This window comes from Nelumbo nucifera, chromosome 5, assembly GCF_055504915.1.
Source record: "Nelumbo nucifera cultivar China Antique chromosome 5, China Antique-T2T, whole genome shotgun sequence".
NCBI classification, from domain to species: domain Eukaryota; kingdom Viridiplantae; phylum Streptophyta; class Magnoliopsida; order Proteales; family Nelumbonaceae; genus Nelumbo; species Nelumbo nucifera.
In genome coordinates, this window is record NC_142653.1 from 71,825,451 (window position 1) to 71,843,741 (window position 18,291).

At 36.9% G+C, this 18,291-nt stretch overlaps 1 protein-coding gene and 1 pseudogene across 1 annotated transcript; both read right to left on the reverse strand.

Annotated features, from left to right (window-relative positions):
- Positions 1-340: 340 nt before the first annotated feature.
- Positions 341-1,581, reverse strand: LOC104610202 (F-box/LRR-repeat protein 10-like; annotated as a pseudogene).
- Positions 1,582-1,722: 141 nt separating this feature from the next.
- On the reverse strand, positions 1,723-17,577 carry LOC104610174 (smr (Small MutS Related) domain-containing protein). The gene is made up of 5 exons (XM_010276673.3): positions 17,271-17,577; positions 14,828-15,769; positions 7,536-7,948; positions 2,150-2,219; positions 1,723-1,994 (listed from the first exon to the last, which is right to left on the reverse strand). The coding sequence occupies exons 2-5, from the start codon at positions 15,634-15,636 to the stop codon at positions 1,931-1,933; spliced, it is 1,356 nt and encodes a 451-aa protein (XP_010274975.1). The 5' UTR covers positions 15,637-15,769; positions 17,271-17,577; the 3' UTR covers positions 1,723-1,930.
- Positions 17,578-18,291: the final 714 nt, after the last annotated feature.

An 18,291-nucleotide genomic window follows, 5' to 3' on the forward strand; every position in this document is an offset into this window, starting at 1 on the left:
CATGCATACAATTACACACCATCTGATCTACCCCAAGGACCACTTATTCCCAGTTCCTCACCACAACATGCTATGCGCAAAGTATCAGCTTCAGCCATGTCCCTGTTCATAATTCCTGTCAGTCCTAACCATCTTAACCATGGAAAATAAGGCTTCTTCAACGTAACCATTGGATTGCAAGCTCTGCAATGCATGCCTTCGCATCTATAAATGTTAAAGCAACGGAAGTGTGGTGGTAAAAATCAAAAGAAAATCCAAAAAAATCTGTAGAAGAAAAAATGATATAGAATGAAGAGAAGAAGATGAAAAGCCAACATACAGTTCTAGGTTTTAATTTGTTCTTAGCTTATTGAGGTCTTTCTTTTAAAATGTTTCAGATTACAAGATATATAAAGGGGTTTTACTTTTACAGTTAATTCCAACTCCCACTTAATACAAAAATAAAACATAAAAGAAAATTACAAAATTACCACTCTTACTTTTCAATAATAAACATCCAGAGCAAACTCAAACTGCTCCCTTGGCACCCACCATCACCAGCTTGCATTGAAGCCAATGCCATGATACAAGTTCACATATTAGCTAGTGGGCACTCCCGCATACGGAGTTCAGTAAGCTGCAGAATCCTACTTTTAGCTAGTAGCAGAATTGCATTGTCTGAGAGATTAGGAATGTTAGAAATGTCCAAATCTTTCAACTGCTGCCCAGAAGAACCATCAAATATAGCAGAAATGCATTCATCTGTGTCAGTCTTTTGCAGCCTCGCTCTAACAGATAATGGACTAGTTAGTGAATGCATCACCCCATGTCTCAAGTAAGTATGACAAACCAATATCACTGATATCACCAGAGCCATCCAAAAGCAACGTCTTCAACTTGGGTAGAATGCTGATAGCTTGCAATGCCTCATCCCCAAGGTTTTGACAAACTCTCAAGTAATCCAGATAATTGAGATCCATGTTGGATACCAAGCGTACAACTGCCAGGATGGTTATGAGGTTGCACCATCTTAATCAAAGAAAGGGAAGTGACAGTAATATCATTAAACACCAGATCATCAGTGAGTTGGGTCCCACGAAGCACCCTAAACTTGTGTAAGCTTGAGCATGAATGCAAGATTGCCCTGAATCCTGCATCTCTTACACAGCAGAAGCCCCCATGATGGAAACTTTCGATGTTCAAGCACTTGTACAGGCTATATTTGGTTTGATGGAAAATGTAGGGAAAGGTAGGGAAACTCTTACAAAGTTTATAAACTCGTCTCAAGTCTGTGGGAATGAATTCCTGACTATGGATTAAGCATAGGTGTTTCAATTTCCCATGCTGATGATGTGTTGAAGGCTGGTGAGGTCAAATGTCACTATTGGTTCTACCATGGGCCAACCCAATCTCAAAGTCAGTTTGGGTTAAGGTTAGGGTTTGGGTTGAAAGTATAGAGAGAGAAGAGGAGTCCGGATCTCCTGCCCACAAAAACTCTACCCACATAACATCGCAGCCATACATGGAGAACATCTCATCCTCTTATATAGTATTTTGCACAGGGAGATGCTCCCAATGCATGGGGTAGTGTGTTGTGGATAGACATGGGCAGAGTTCTGGTGGGAAGATGGTCTGGAGTCGAGAGCGAGAGAGACCCAGTGGTTCTTCACAGGTGAGAAAATGGTGTTTTTATAAAATATCCTAAAAAGAGGCAGAAAAAAAAAAAGATAATTTCCCTGTTCATTTGGAAAAAAAAATTAAAACATTGATCCAACAAAATTATCCAATGTTTGCAATGACAAACTGATTAAATATTGGAATTAATTTCAGAATTACATAACCAGATTAATTAGACATTGATTTGGAGCACAACGTTGCAACACAAACACTTAAAAGATTTAACTTTACAACAAAGCAACGTAACTCATGGTGAATTGCATATTTCAGCACTTTACCCATGACGGAACTTGGGCCTTGCTGCAATTACCCCAGGCCGTGTCTCGTCAAAACGGTATCTGCAACAAAATGAAATTAATTGGTCAGATAATCTAGTTCTAGATAACTACTTCACATTTTACAGTGCACTCTGAACAGAAGAAAAGAGAAACGACACTAGCCATAAATTCATTCATGTTTTATGGGTACTACTACTGGAGAAGGTGAATCTCACCCATTCTCAATGAGGAAACTTCTCACTGCTGCAGGGAGTGCTGCTTGTCCTCGGCTATGATTACCTGTCCCTGTTGAGAAAATAGAAAGAATGTTATACGTGTGCAGATTCCTATATAATAATCCTCTTTTCCCACAAGAGAGCTAAAAGAAAGATCAAGGAGTCATACTCTTAACATGCCAACAAATCATTGATTCATTTCCATTTGGCCCATTTTGGGTTTTATTTTTCTAAATAACTATACCCATAGATAATTTCAAGGCTATTTTTATGGCACCAGAAAGAAAGGTATGGTAATTGAAAAAATTCAATCAGAAACCCACATGAATTTGAATGAATACCAGTTGATTGGTTACCATTTGGATGAAAGCTATTGATTGGTTATCAGTCTTTTAGGTACCATACCTTTTTGGTACCATAATTGGACTCTAATTTCAAAAACAATCTATTACTCCATTAAATATTAAATTACATTAATCCTATACAAAGGCTCCAACTTTCCTTAGTACCATAATTGGTTACAATTCGGACTGTATCGGGGATCGCTCCCCTATTTTTTTAGTTTTTTTTAAACCTGGTTCAGATGGGTCAGTTTAAGGCCTATCTACCCCCTGAACCGGGTTAAACCCCGAAACACCCTCCATAGGAGCGTATCCAGAAGCCCCTAATATGATATGTATCAAAATTTTGAACCTTGCCTGAAACAATTTTTTATTGTACTTCGCAGTTTGCACTAAGACTGAAGTCAATGAATAACCCATAAAGACAATGAAATAAAGACCAACTCTTAGAACAAAACCAAATATCTATTACTGATCCAACTATGACTCAACAAACAAAAAACAATTCCAACATTAACCGAAAGAAGTGAAAAGACCAAATCCTGTAATAAAACTGACCCCCTATTAGTCAGTAGTATGGCTCAAGGGCTATGACTCTCAAAACATGTTGGATTTACAAAATCTTAGTCTATCTAGATAACAACCTATCTAATAGCAAAAAAACTCATAGTGATCTGGTTTTAAAGTTGCATCACAAAATGGAAGAGAGAGGGGATGGTGATGTTTGTGCAGGAGACAAAGTGGAAGGAAAAACTTCAAAATGGAAGCTAAGCAGTTCATAGTGGAGCCGTGGAGGAGACAACAGTCACCAGACAGATAGCCTTGAAAATCGCACAGAAACACTTTCTTCCTCACCAGAGTAACCTTAGAATGGTGGTTCTAAGCAAGGTTCAAAGTATCGATACACGTTTGTGTATCGGTACTTATAACGATACTACTTTTATTTTATTTTATTTTATTAGTTTTGGGATGATTGTAACAGATTCTCTCTTTTGCTAATGAAATTATCATACAATTATCAAGAAAAAAAGAAAAAGAATAAGGGGGATACCAAATTAATAAATGGATGGCTTAAAAATAACAACACTCAAGCAGCATGGCACTATAGGTACACTATGAGGTTTTTTTTTTTTTTTTGGTCAATAACTGAAAACATCATTAAAAGTAAGAGGAAGAGTACAACACATACAGCTTATACAGAGTAATTGGAGATAATAAAATCTCTCATGTCCAACTCTCTTTAACCCTTCAGTAACACTATGAAAGAGTTTAGCTGCAGAGAGAACAAAGAGCAAGCTTTACATGGACTCAGGAATCAGCAAATGAAATGTAAGATACACTAGCAAGATAAGGCACCGGCAGGGATCAATTGTATTGGGGACCCACGTACAGATAGTGGACTGATTTGTAAAGAAATAAATGGGACCTATCAATGTCTACCCACTTTCAGAAAAAATGAGGGTTAACTCTACTCTCCTAAAGTGCTAACTTAGACGCATGATTATACATTTCTTTTATAAGTAGACGCATGACTACCCATAGAAAAAAGTATCCACTCCAAAGGATGTGGGGCCCATATTTATCTTTGTAATTCAATTTCCTAATTCAAATAAAAGAGTCACTATAAAGACTTAATTTAAACCTTATTTAAATTAAATAAAAAATCAAATTAAATATAATTATCAAATAAATAATGAATTTCAAATAAAATAATATTATTCCAAAAAAGCAAAAACATGGTCATTTACTAGAACACCCCTTGTAGTTTCATGGAATTCCTTAAACCTACCCTATAGTTTTTATTTTACTAAAACACCCCTTATAGTTTGCAACCTATTTACTTAATCGACCTTTCATTAAGAACTATTTGTTTTGCCATCTGAAAATGGTAATATGATCAACTAAACTAAGTAGAAAATGTTCAAGGGCATGGACCCATGGTTGTTTATTCCAAAAGTACCCCTGAAATGAGTGGAAAATGCTCAAGGGCATGGATCCATGATTATTTATTCCAAAAGCATCCCTAGCATTTTTTTGTATAGAAAACAAATTAACCAAAAAGAACAGAATAAAGTGGTTGTCCATGTCTTACTAGGGGAAAATGGATGCTAGGATTAAAACTATCATTTTCCACTTTCATATAATGGAAGGTCGATTAAGTAAATTGATTGCAAACTATTGGGGATGTTTTAGTAAAACACAAACTATAGGGTAGGTTTTAGTAAATTCATCAAACCATATGGGGTGCTTTAGTAAATGACCCCAAAAAATCATAGATAGTGTAGTTGCCCCATACTTGGTATGGGGGTCATTCTCTAGTGAAACTTGAAGTAGGGACAATTAATTGCTTCCACATCTGCACCATCTGGTCAACCTCCTTGTTTGAACGGGTTTAAAAACTTGAAGTAGGGACAATTAATTCAGAATCTCCTGTAGCCAAAGTGTGGAGATATACTAAAGCTTACCATATGTTCTATTTTAGGAATCATCTCTTTTTTTCCATAGTTGTCAAGGCGACGCCTAGGTGCCCGCCTAGGCGACTAGGCAATTTTTAGAAGTCGCCTCGCCCAATGCCTAGGTGTTTTTGTATTAGGCACTCACCCATATATATGCTATACTATTTTTTTGAATGTGCATATGTATTATATCATTTTATTGGTTTGTTTTATCTTATTACAATACACCCTGTTGTATATTATCATTTTTTATTAAAGTAATTCTCTTTTACTTTAATAAAAGAGAAGAGAAAACGAGAGCTGAGAAGAGAAAATGATGACAGGAAGTTTCCAAGTAGTCGAAGACCTGGTTCGTTTTTTCCTTCCTCTTCTTCTTCTTCTTCTTCTTCTTCTTCTTCTTTTGGGATGAAACAGGGGCTCCGCCTCCTCCTCCTTTTTCTTTTGGGATGAAACAGGGGCTCCACCTCCTCCTCCTTCTTCTTAACAATCCTCCTCCATTTTTTTTAGCCTGAAACAGGGTCTCCACCCCCTTAAACACAGTCCACATCGTCCTCTTGGACAACTTATGTTGTGAACGAAACAGGGGCTCCGCCCCCTTATTTTTCACTCTTTTCTTATCTGCAATCCCCCATTTTTTTTTTCCTGGATGCCAGTTATGGCATTTTATGTTTTATTGGAATGACTTTATTGCTAATAGCTAGCGTACAGGTATGTTGGTTAGTATAAAAAACCAATAACGTAGCTTAAGAGTAGGGATATATATATTTTATACTTTCAAATTCCATTGCCTAGGCATCACCTAGGTGACTGAGCGCCCTGTGGTTGCCTAGGCTCACCTGGGCGCCTTGACAACTATACATTACACCAATTTCCTTTAAAACGGTTTCATAGGTGCAAAAATAGATAGCTAAATACACCAGCAACACAGGCATACAGTTTCAGGAGAGTAGTGTTAGGGAGACGAAGAGTCAGTCAAAGGAGGAAGACACGAGTGAGGTGGATGTTGGGAAGGGCAACTCTGGAATTTCAGAGGAAGAGTTAGGTTCTGATTTTCTCAGTAAGGGACACGTGGTGAGGGAGGAGGGTAAAAGAAAGGAGGAGCTTGAATTGCACGTGGAACTAGGGGAACATGGAGGGACATAGGTGGCGGGAAGTTTTAATTTTGATTTTTCAGCAGGTGGGGCCTACAGGACGAGGGGCAGTGGAAGGAGTGTTGAGCTGGCAAAGTTAGGGGTGTTGTTGGTAAAAGGCAACTTGGGAGGGGTCTTTTGAAAAAACTCTCAAGAAGTTGGGATCAAAGAGATCCAGCAAAAAAGAGGTAGCAGGTACACTGTAAGAACCTCAAGTGCTCCTCGAGGAGCTTTGTCACCCAAAAAGGAAGGAGATTGACAAGAGCCTAGCACACAGATGTTGAAGGTTGGGTAGAAAGAGAGGCTAGGAGTGGAAAATCAACTAGAGTTGGCAAAGCTCAACTGCTCCCAGCAGGTGTCTAAAGATTCCTCGGTTCTGGAAGTCCATTCACTGGGGGAAGAAGACCAGGACACTGCAACCAATATTTGCACGGTAGAGTTCGATGAGGGGGGATTTATATGGTGCCCCGTATCTCAGCGATAAGCAGTTTGAACAAAAGGTAACTACCCCTGTTTCAAACGGTGATCGGAGATTGGAGAAGGGGAATGAACCCCAATAAGAGGTGGGAGAGGGTGCGGGATCGAAGTAGAGTTGTCCGGGGAACAAAAAGGAGGGAAAAAAAAAGGTCTTTCGGTGAGTTAGAAAGGAGCAAGAGGAAGGAGAAGGTTTACAATAGGAAAAAGAGAGTTGTAGAATCTGTTCAGGGTGTGGAAGGAGGGGAAGTTGAGGAGAGGGGACAGGAAGGGTGTTTGGACGGGAAGAGAGGGGAAGGGCAGGAGGAGAGGGGTGGCAGCTCAGGCTTCGGATCTGACTCAAAATGGAAAGGTGGAAATTGACAACTTAGTAGAGTGGGAGGTTGCTGTTAGAAAATCCCTGGGCTTGTATTTCTCTGGGGAGGGGAAGAATTTGCAAGAAAGGCTTTTGAACAAAGAAAAAATTGGGAAGGATAAGGAATGGGACGAAGAAGGGGAAGAGGAGTGGGGAGGACTGAAGGAAAGCTTCCTTTTTTGTTATAACAGGCAGGAAAAGAAGGATGGGAGTGATTATCTGGAATGTAAGGGACTTGAAAGAGGAGAAAAGGGTGATGGTGAATGGTGATAACTTAATTAGGAGTCATAGTCCGCAGTTGTGCTGCTTCAAGAGTGGAAGCTGGAATCATTTAATTTGGATTTGAAGTATGAGATTGGGGATGGAGAAGTGGGGTGTAGCTGGAGCTGAGTGCAATGGTTTGTCAGTTGGGAGAGAGCTTTTGGATTTTTCCTGAGTTTCAGACTTGTATTCTTGTTCAGTTCACTGTTTTTCTTAATTTCTCTCTCGTAGTGTTGGTTAGTTAAGCGGAGGATGTGGCTGGGTGTTATCTTGACACCCCCCCCTGATTTTATGAATCTTTTTTCTTTTAATAAATCTCTGATTCTTCAAAAAAAAAATACTTTTGTGTAAGAAATGAAAACCCCATACCAGTTATAACCTGTAACACTGTCTGTCTGTGGCTAGATAAAGCCTGATGTTTGTCCACCTGCCACTCCATGCCCATACAGTTAACAGACTCGAGAGATGGGGACCGCATTATCCCTTTTTCTGGCTTGACCCTCTTGGGTGATAGTGAACGTTTTAAAGGCATCTGAGTTTCAATCTTCTGAAGGTGCTCATGTAAGAAATGAACAGCTTCAGATGCATGCAGGCCATGTAAGTCCAACTTCCACATGTCATTTTGGCTATTCCTGATCTTTAAAATTTCCTCAGCTACCTTCATATTCAACTCTTCAGCAAGCCTCCATTCTTCACGGGCCTTTAGTGAGAGCTGTTGAGCAGAAAAGTGGTCACCTTTTAGAAAGGAATTACTGGATGCCTTTGAATGCTGAGATGCTAACCTGTTTGATGAAAAAGGATGAGTGCCAAATTTTTACAATATGATAATTAAAATACACAAAGATAATAATGAATGAATTTCAATATCAACTGAAAAGTTAATTTTAAAGCTCTCAATTTGAAAGGTGTTTTAACAGATCTTATTAAAATATCTGGCAATTATGATACCCAGATACCTATGCAAGGGGTATATGTTTTTGGGTACCTCAATTTTTAGTCTAAATTCTATATCCCACACCTTATCCAGGTAGCATAGTATGGAAATCAAGGCAAAAATAATACGGCAGAAGACTAGCAGTACTTTGAAGATGAATTCTAAAACCATGTACTACTTGTCAAAGCAAGTATAACGCATTCAATAAAATTGAAGGAAAATAAAAAGGGAAATTTGCCATAACCCCCTGATTAGGAGGAATTGTAACAAACAAGGAAAGGAAGGTAAACTATTGGGGTGAGGTTGCCTCCCTATAGCATGTCAATCTCCTCTAGAGAAGCCTAACAATTTGGTTGTATCATCATGCAAAGAGGCCTAATAATACATTTGTAATACAACCCTAAGCTTATGAAAATATCAAATCAAACCTTTTATCCAAAAGTGAGATAACAACTTAATCCTTCCACACAACAGTGTCATAATCAGATTCCTTATTACCTAAGCTTATAGTAACTTACCCAAGAAAAAAAAAAGCGTATGTAGTAGGGGTGCTTCTTCTTTTTCTCTTAGTCTTCATGATTTCTTATTACCTGAGTATATATCTTCCTTTTTTTTCATTTTAATAAATTCTCTTTACAACTAAGAAAAAGCTCAACCCAGCCAAACCAATATAAGGGTCCTCGAAATAATGGTATAACAGAATTCAAAAATTTGAAGAAACAAAATCCTGTCTTTTAGAATTGCAGTTCAAAAATGGTTTTATTGCTAGAAGCATAGAATCACAACATAGTTGTCAAGGTGACTAGGCGGTTTTCCATGGTTGCCTCACCCAAACGCCACAGGTTTTGTATACTAGGCACCCACCCAGATACATCTAAGAAACTATTTTTTTTTAATTTATTGTTTTGATATTTTATTGGATATTTTATTCTTTTAAAATAAAACTGGTTACAAGCTATCATTTTATTATTAAGACAACAATACAACTAATGCCTTTTCTTTTGTTTATGCATAATGGTTTTTTTTTTGGTTCGACTGGAGAGAGAGGATAACCCAATTCCATCACACCTCAGCTTCAGCAGGTAAGTTCTTCTCTTCTTCTTCCAGATTTCAGTCCTGAGTTTCTCTTCTCAGACATTTTTCCTTTTTTCTTCGAAAAAACAGGGGCTCCACCCCCATACTCCTCAGTCCTCCCTTCCTCCACTCATCATCATCATCATCATCATCCCTTTCTTCTTCTTCTTCTGCCCCATGAGTCCATGACTGTCCTCAGTCGGTCACTCTCAGTAGTCACTAGTCACTAGTTAGTTCATTTTTTTGTTTTTTTTTCGGAAAAAACAGGGGTTCCGCCCTATACTCCTCTCCTTCCTTCACTGATTCACTCATTGTTCTCACTTCTCAGTTTTTAACAGTCGGCCTACTCTTCTTCTCTTCTTTAATTCTTCTTCTTCTCATTCAAATGTTTTTTTTATATCATTAATATATATGATTATCTGGCTGAAATTTTTTTACATGGATGAACTACAAGTCTGAAACTTGATTATATGGCTGAATTGAAAATCTGAGATTTGAAATGTTTTTTATATCATTTATGTTTTTTTACATGGCTGAACTACTCTTTTATTTTTTTATCAGTTTTTTTTTAATGTTTTTTACATCATTAATATACATATGGCTGAAATTTTTTTACATGGCTAAACTACAAGTCTGAAACTTGATTATATGGCTGAATTGAAAATCTGATATTTGATTATATGGCTGATTTTTTTTATTTCTATTTGTATATTGCAATATTGCATTTGGTGATTTGCATTAATGGTTGCTTGCATACTTATGAAATATATGAATATTGCAAATATTGAATGAAATTTGATTATATCATATAGATATAGCTGAAATTTGCTTGCTTTAAATTTTTATTTAATTTCTATTTCTAACTGAATAACTGAATTATTGATTAGATTAATTGATTTCTGATTTAACATTTATTTATTTGTTTTTGTGTACTTATGAAAAAAAAAATTATTATTTGTTTTTATTAGTCTTTTTCTCTTAGACTCTTAGTCTCTTACTCATATTTCTCAATTAATTATTTAATTGAGGAATAAAATACATTAACTATTTTCTAGTTTAACACTTTTGTTTGTTTTCTAATTTGTTTTATTTGCTAATTGGATTTTTTTTTTCAATAGAAATAGAGAATGACAACTAGAGAGGGAAGTGGCAACGTTAGGCGTAAGGCTCAATCAAAGGACCCTGCATGGCAATATGCATTTTGGCATGATTTAGAAGATAAAAATGCAATTCCATGCTCGTTATTTGCTAAAGTTGTTAAATGAGGAATAAAAAGGATAAAACAACATTTGATTGGGGATATGGGGATGTGACTAAATGTCCCAAAACTACTGCAAGTATTGCCAAGGAGATGCAAGAATATATGCAGAAGAATAAGAGGAAGAAACTATTGGATGATTTTACAATTGAAAATAATCGTGGGGAAATTTTCCTTGGCAAGGTCAATACGTGTGATATGCTGCAGAAAATAAGGCCTTTTGCTTGCCTTTCTCCTCACATGTGCTCCCTTTGTGAGGAAAGTGGTGAGACCTTAACACACCTATTTTTATCTTGTTCTTTTGTGCATCATGTTTGGGATTCTTTTTGTCTTCTCTTTGGTTGCAGGTGGGTTTCCCCTCAAGATGTGGCAGGTCTTTTTAACCGAGACTTTTTGAGGCAATCAAAAAAGAGAGGGAAGGTTATGTGAAAAGATACAAAGGCAGCTATTTGTTGGGTGATATGGGAAGAAAGGAATAACAGAATATTCTTAGAAAAGAGTAGAACCACGGAGGAGGTGATTGACACAATCCAAGTTAAAGTAGCTCATTGGGTAAGCTCTTTGCATATCTTCCAAGAGTTCTCAGTCACAGACATTATAAGATCCTAGACAGAAATAGCACAATCTTCAAGAGTGAAAGAGAGAGTAAGGATGGAATCGAAACCTCCAGATGGGAACAGAATTAAACTGAATTTTGATGGAAGTTCATTTGGAAATCCAGGATTGTCAGGTATCGGGGGAGTAATCAGAAATTCTGAAGGGAGAATATTGACATTATTCTCTGGACCTATTGGCATGGGCAACTCTCTAAAAGCTGAGGTAATGGCACTGCTACAAGGATTGAAGATAGCCAAGCAACTAGGAATGAGGCAAATTGAGGTTGAAGGGGATTCCAAGGTGATCGGGCTAATAACAATAGAACTACTCCGTGGACCTTCAAACAAGTGATAAGGGAAGTGGAAAAGGTTGCAAGGGAGGTAGAGGCAGAATTCAAATGGGTTAGAAAGAGTGTAAATGGACTAGCTGATTATCTTGCTAAACAAGGGGCTTCGAGGCAACAATTGTTTTGGGCTGCATTGTAAAAGGGACAGAAATATGTATTCATGTGGGACTTTTAGTTCCATACACAACGTTGTAAAACTTTTTAAATCTAATTTCAAAAAAGTTTCCTTTGATGATCAAAAAAATAATAATTGTGGGGCATGAAAGCAGATTATATCTAAAAGGGGTTCTAACAATCAAAGTAATCAACCCATAGAAGTAGGTGTCTCCATTTCAAGTGGGAGGAGCACTCCAACTTCAAATTCCTCCTTTCCACCAAAAAAGAAGGAAAATGTCAGAGCTATGGATGGTTTTGTGAGACAAAGTCCAAAAGAAGTTGTTGAAGCGAGGCATAAAAGACAATTGGTTCAAACAAGCATTGAAAGTCATTTGAAGAAGGAAAAAAGGAAAAAAGAAAATGAATATGTAGGGGAGGAACATGTGGTGCAAGTGGTTACTAATAACCACTCTACTTATGTTGTTGTCGGTTATCTTTTAAGATTGAAGAGGAAGAATTTATTTTGAACTCTTTGTGTTGCTCATTATCTAGACCTTATGTTAGAAGACATTAGATAATTGAGGTCTACAAAAAGTTGTATTGCCAAGGCAAGACAAGTAACTGCTTTTATTTATAGGCATCCTCTTCTTCTTGCACGCATGAGGGAAAAAACAAATGGAAGAGATCCTTTACGATGTGCAGTTACAAGGTTTGCCACCTCTTTTCTAACTTTACAAAGTTTGTATACTTTCAAGGAGCCCTTGTGTGCTTTATTTGTTGGTGATTTGTGGAACAAGAGTAAATCGGCTAACAAATCAGATGGACTAAGAGCATCAAGCATTGTGCTTTCTGTTGGATTTTGGAAAAATGTAAGACTTGCTCTTTTGGCTGCCCAACCACTTGTGGAGGTTTTACGATTGGTTGATGGTGATGAGAAATCCGCAATGGGTTATTTTTACTATGCAATGGAGCGAGCAAGAGAGAAAATAAAAGAAAATTTTAGTTGGAAAGGAAGGGAGTATAAGCCCATTTTAGACATTTTCGATAGGCGTTGGACTAAAATGATGCAACATCAGTTGCACCTTGCTGGTTTTTTTCTCAATCTAGCCCTTTATTATAAGGCTAAAGCACAAAATTAAGCGTCGATTGGTAAGTTTGAAATGGGCTTTCTAGATTGCATTGAGAGAATGGTCAGTGATATTGAAATTCAAGACGATCTCTCATCAGTTGGAAGAGTATAAGCACGCTCATGGTGCTTTCTCTAAAGAATTGACAATTAGGCAACGTGAAACGAAACAACCAAGTAATATAAGCTCTCTTTTCTTGAAACTTATATTTATATTTTATTCCTATTATTTTAAATTTATATTGTCTTAATTCATTTTTTTCTATTTTGTAGCTTATTGGTGGCATAAATATGGACATTGCACTCCAAACCTTAGGCATATTGCATTACGCATATTACGTCTTACATGCACTTCTTCTGCTTGTGAGCACATCCGGAGCACTTTTGAGCATGTAAGTTCTAAGTAATGGACCTAATGGTTGGATTTGTGATTAAATTATTTATGAAAGTTAAAATACTTATTTTTATAATTTTTCTTATTTTGTTGTGAATGTAGATTCATACAAAAAAGATGGATAGGCATAGGCTTGATCAAAAGAGGCTCAATGATCTTGTATTTGTTCAATGCAATCAACGCCTCCAAGAAAGATTTATAATAAGGTGCACAAATCCAAAGCAATTTGACCTTATTTGCTTTGATGATATAGATGAAACCAGTGAGTGGTTGACTGGGAAAGACCCCTCAAGTGACTTGGTCTATGAAGGGTGTGATCTTACATGGACTCAAGTTGATGAAGTATTAGGGACATTTGAAATCCTTGAAGGTTCAAATAGGCCAAGGAGAAGTGGACATGGGCGTGGAAATGCAAGTGGGGGACCTGGGGGTGCAAGTAGAGGTAGAGGTAAAGGTAGAGGTAGAGGTGGAGGTGGAGGTGGTTGTGGGAGAGGTGAGTCTAGAAGACAAGATAAAGGCAAAAGTGTTGTTCAAGAAGAAGAAGAAGAAGACTCGATGTGAGACAAAGATATGGAAGATAATGAAGATGAAGAAGAAGATATTGATGTTGAAGATGATCATGATGATGGCGATGACAGTGATGATGACAAGGATGAAGATGTTGAGTATGGTGCTAATGATGTTGGTGCATTCAGTGGAAGTGTTGGTGGTTCTTACTTCTTAGATACTGTAATTAATTAGAGAATAGAGAATTTTCTTTAAGGATTGTCTGTGATAAATTTATGGTTTTAAACTTCATATTTATTTTTTGTGGACTTGTGGAGATGAATGATGATTTATACAACTTCATTATATGCTATTATGCTTTTTATTTGTTAATGGTTTCATGACTTTCTTAATTGGCTACTTCCTAGTTCCTACATAAACTACCAAGTACCAAGCATCAACCAAGGTATGTATTTTAATCCTTAAAGAATTGATATTGAATTCTTATGAAATTTTTATTTTTGTTGTAGTGCTTCTTCCATTTGTTAATGACAAAGTTAATTTCTTATTGATTGATTAATTCTTTTAATTCATTTTCTTATTGAAGGCAAAGTTGCAGAAAAAAGAATACTCAAGATCAACACTTAATCATCCAAAAGGTATGGTTTTATGAAACTAAATTTTTAAATTATTAGTTTTTTTACTTTTTTAGTGTTGCCAACTTGCCATGTTAGTAGACTTGTTACTCTCACTTCACTTGCTTGATTGCATTTTTTTTATCAGCCACTTGTTTGATTGCTTATTTCTTTTAACTCAAATGTTCAATTTTTATGTTTTCACATGAAAGTTACACTTATATGAAAGGTTTTATTGATTATGCTTAGTGTAATGTGTAGCTAGTAAGCAAATATAACTTATAAAATAGCTTAGGTCCTTCAGGAAGTGTAGAAATCTATAGATTTTATATTTATAGATTCCATTGCCTAGGTGCCTGCCTAGGCGCCTGGGTGCCCCATGGTCGCCTAGCCTCGCCTAGTTGCCTTGACAACTATGATCACAAAACCTTCGGTTAAATTCTCCAACCTTGAAACAGATCTAGTTACTAAGATCCAGATATCCACTCCATATAACAATATAGATGATAGAAGAAAGATTAATGGATTTGACAAACATGATAAAACAAATTCCTTTACCTTTCCAAGATGAATACCAAAGCTTTACTGAACTAGGAAGGTTAAAAATATACCCAAACTGTTCTAATAACCCTAGAGCCATGATTAACAAATTTATCTTTTATTTGATTCATGTAAGTAAATAAAATATACAAGTTATAGTATCAAGTATACATACCTAACCATCCTAATAGCATCTTTTCGGTGGCTCAAGTAAACATCCTCCTCCTCCCACTCAGGCTCAGCAGGTACAGACATCAAGTGCCTTGAGATTAGTTTGATTTGTTTATCAGCATCAGATAACTTACTTTCAAAAGGAGCATTTTCAGCTACGTGCTCTGTCTTATTGACACAGATACCATTTTCCAGAACAGATCTTAATTTGGTAAGGTCCATTGTCTCTTCTATAGGAGAACCTCCTTCTACCTTGTTTTTATTATAGACATGGAAACTTTCTCCAAGAGTAGAACTCTCATGTGAAAGTCCTATTGTCTTATTATCTTGAGAACTGCTGGTGGAAACAATGGCTTTCAATACATTAGATGCTTGCCCAAGATCATTATTCACTGCTGCTAAAATATCCTCAATTAAACTATCATCAGCCCATCCATGGAGTTCTTTAAGCTTTACAGTATCTGGAATAATATTATTCCCCTTGACAACTTCATTGCTTAGCCTCCTACTAGAATCACCAATTAGTAATTCCCTTTTGGAATCACTCTTATCTACAAGTATTGAAAAATCTACAGATGTCTGGAGTACAGATGAGAAAGACCTTCTTGATAAACCCTTTTCTAAAACTGAATTTTCAGAGGGAACCACGGAGTTTATCTTTTTTGGTATGGGAGGGTAAGGGTCAGTTTTATATTCAGGTTCAAGACCTTGTTTTTGCCGCTGCTTGAGATCAAAAGCAGCCCAACCAGGAGATCTTCCCCTTGCCCGCGACATCTTTGAATTTGAAGAGCTGGTAATGGCATGTATGGTCATAATGAATGAACTAAATAATTGTGGTTATGTTTCATGCGTTTCGTCCCTCTCTTCTCCCATGCATCCCAAGATTGGAGTGACCAAAAAATTTGTCTTGTAGATGCCACGATAGGGATGCTCCTTCCTAGAAGACCTGGATTATAGCAGTGGTCAAATTGAGAAAGTAAGTAGTTCATTCTACAAAACTGAATTAAGAATTGTGAATTTCTTTTTAATTTTTAAATTGCAAGATGTAAGGGAAATTAGAAAATCTTCAAGTCTGTCTAAGAGGCTAACTACTCATGTTGTGAAGTTTTTGAGAACAACTAAACGCAATCTGGGATATTGAATAAAAAGCACTTTTTTGTTCTTTTTTGGGAATTGCTCTTCAAGTATGAGGCTAATTACTCATGTTGTATTAGTAATTTACATTAATCTAGTACCTGGAGCTCATTCTTTCTTTGATGTAATACTTTATCCCAAACAATAACCAGCACAATCAAGGTTGTAAAACAAAAATAAGTAGATCTATATTCTATAATGTTAAATGTATTCTTCAGTAGTTATTGCATCAAATATACTAGTCATAAGTATTAACTATATAATCTACAGAAAACAGATAATTATTCAAACTGTTTTTTCCCTCTAAAAAATTAGGGCTCCCTTTGCAGCGAATGAAATTCTCAGTTGTGGTTGTGCAAATGCATGAAGTGCAAATGGGGAAGTTGCAATTCCGGTTCATTTTTGCTTCAGGTTATACTTTTTTAGTTTGTTTGAGATCCAAATGAAGGATAAGGAATACAAATTGGTGCAATTGTCTCCGGGTACAAGTGGTTCAGCAGAAGCACAACCAGACATAGTATATATGCAAGATACAAAGAAAACAGCCATCTTGGTTTGTAGCTCGATATATATTTTGAATTAGAAAATATAATAAAATTAAAGACTTCTCTTTGTGGGTTAGCTGGAAATGAAAACTAGACCTCATGGTTCCAATCAACAGAAAAGATCCAGCTACAGTATAAAAAATAAGGGGGCGTTTGAATAACAACTGAAGTGGCAAAACTGAAAAAGCTTATTTCTTTCCCTTTCAGTGAAAAATACAAGATTTTAAGTAGGTTCTAGGCTCCTTAATGGATGAAGTTGAAGTTGGGTAGATTACCATACCCTTGAATATTTACTATTTAATTGGTTTATCCACTAAAAGACAAAGCAATAAGTCGTTCAGTTCAGCAACTTCAGCCGTTACCAAACAGAACAGACTACCTCAAGTTACAACAGAACCGTCAAAATGCAAAATTATGAACAGAAGGGTTGAGCTTTTTTTCATGAACTCTCGGCTATTAAGGCTCAGTTTGGGAAGAGTACAAATACAAGAAAAAATGTACAGTGCAAAACCTTGTATTTGTACTGTACATATTTGTATTTGTTAATGGGCTTCAGATTCTCTACACATAATAATGGAGCTACTGTGGAAAAAAAGAAAGGATTTTCAGGGTATAATCTTATAAGATACCACTCCACTAAACTACTCCCAAGAAGAATTAAAATTCCAAAGAATTATACGCTAAAAACCCGCAATTTAGCAGCTCTATTACAGAACATTAAAATGCAAATTTCAAAACAAATTAAAAGTTTTCAAAGAAAAATTAAACCTTTCTGGATTGTCCCCGTGAATAGCTGCTGCTTTTGCTATTTGGGAACGCTAAACCAGAGTTCTCGAAACCAAGGTGTCAATGGAGACGTGAAGGCGAGATTGGACGGCTGCTGGCAAAGCATCAGAAGGGCAACGCACGATTGGGAGATGACGATTGACGAGAATGAAGAGCATCTGCATCCGGAATCCATAAACGCCACGGAATTCCTCGAAGAGATTACAGATCGAACAGAAAGACAACGAAACAAAGAGGAAGAAAGGTTTCTCTCTTTCTCTCTTTCCCGTGGGAGAAAAAACCAAGCTGAGAAATTGAAGTCAAAGCCAATTTATGTTCGGACTCGTAGCGTAGGCGACGTGATTGAAGCAACTACTACCGTAAACTTGTAAGCTTCTCGAATTCCGTCGGATTGGAATCTTCTGCAGTTGTATATATCCACAGACACGGATTTCATTTAATGGCAAATTTTATTTTTTATTTGTCAAGGAGTCTACAGGTGGCGTAGGGAGACACCACAGACGATTAACAATAGTCACTCATCGCCAGTCGTCCACCACCCACCATGTCGTCGATCGTCCGAGTTCACATCTGCGCCTCACACAATGGAAGCCCACCACCTGTTCTCTCGCACGAATTCCCCCTCAGCGCGTGCGGATTTAACAGAATGGTGTTAGCCGTTAGCTCCAAATTTGAAAAGTTAAAATTTAACGGATTTAACGACCCATTCCTGCTCATACTCTCTCCACAACTGAGATGGCGTTTGATAAATCTAAAATTTGAAAAGTTAAAAAAAATATATTAGAAGTATGGTTCTAAATATCAATATAGATCGATATGTCCATGTTCGTACATTTTTTTACATTTTATTTATTTTTTTTTAGGTATTGGTTTAATGCCCGGCTATCCTCTGAACCAGTGGCTGACCCGATACAACCCCTGGAGGGGGCATATCAATAAGCCATCAGCACAGTACGTATTGATTGATATGGGCCAATATGTATCGATACTTTGAACCTTGATT

Bases quoted from the DNA above. Each gene is read 5' to 3' on its own strand.
- LOC104610174 (XM_010276673.3), bottom strand. From the start codon at position 15,636: ATGACCATACATGCCATTACCAGCTCTTCAAATTCAAAGATGTCGCGG. The intron at 7,949-14,827 runs GTATGTATACTT...TTCATCAAACAG, and splicing joins GATGCTATTAGGATGGTTAG to GTTAGCATCTCAGCATTCAA. The intron at 2,220-7,535 runs GTATGGGGTTTT...TTTTCTCAACAG, and splicing joins AGTGTTACAGGTTATAACTG to GGACAGGTAATCATAGCCGA.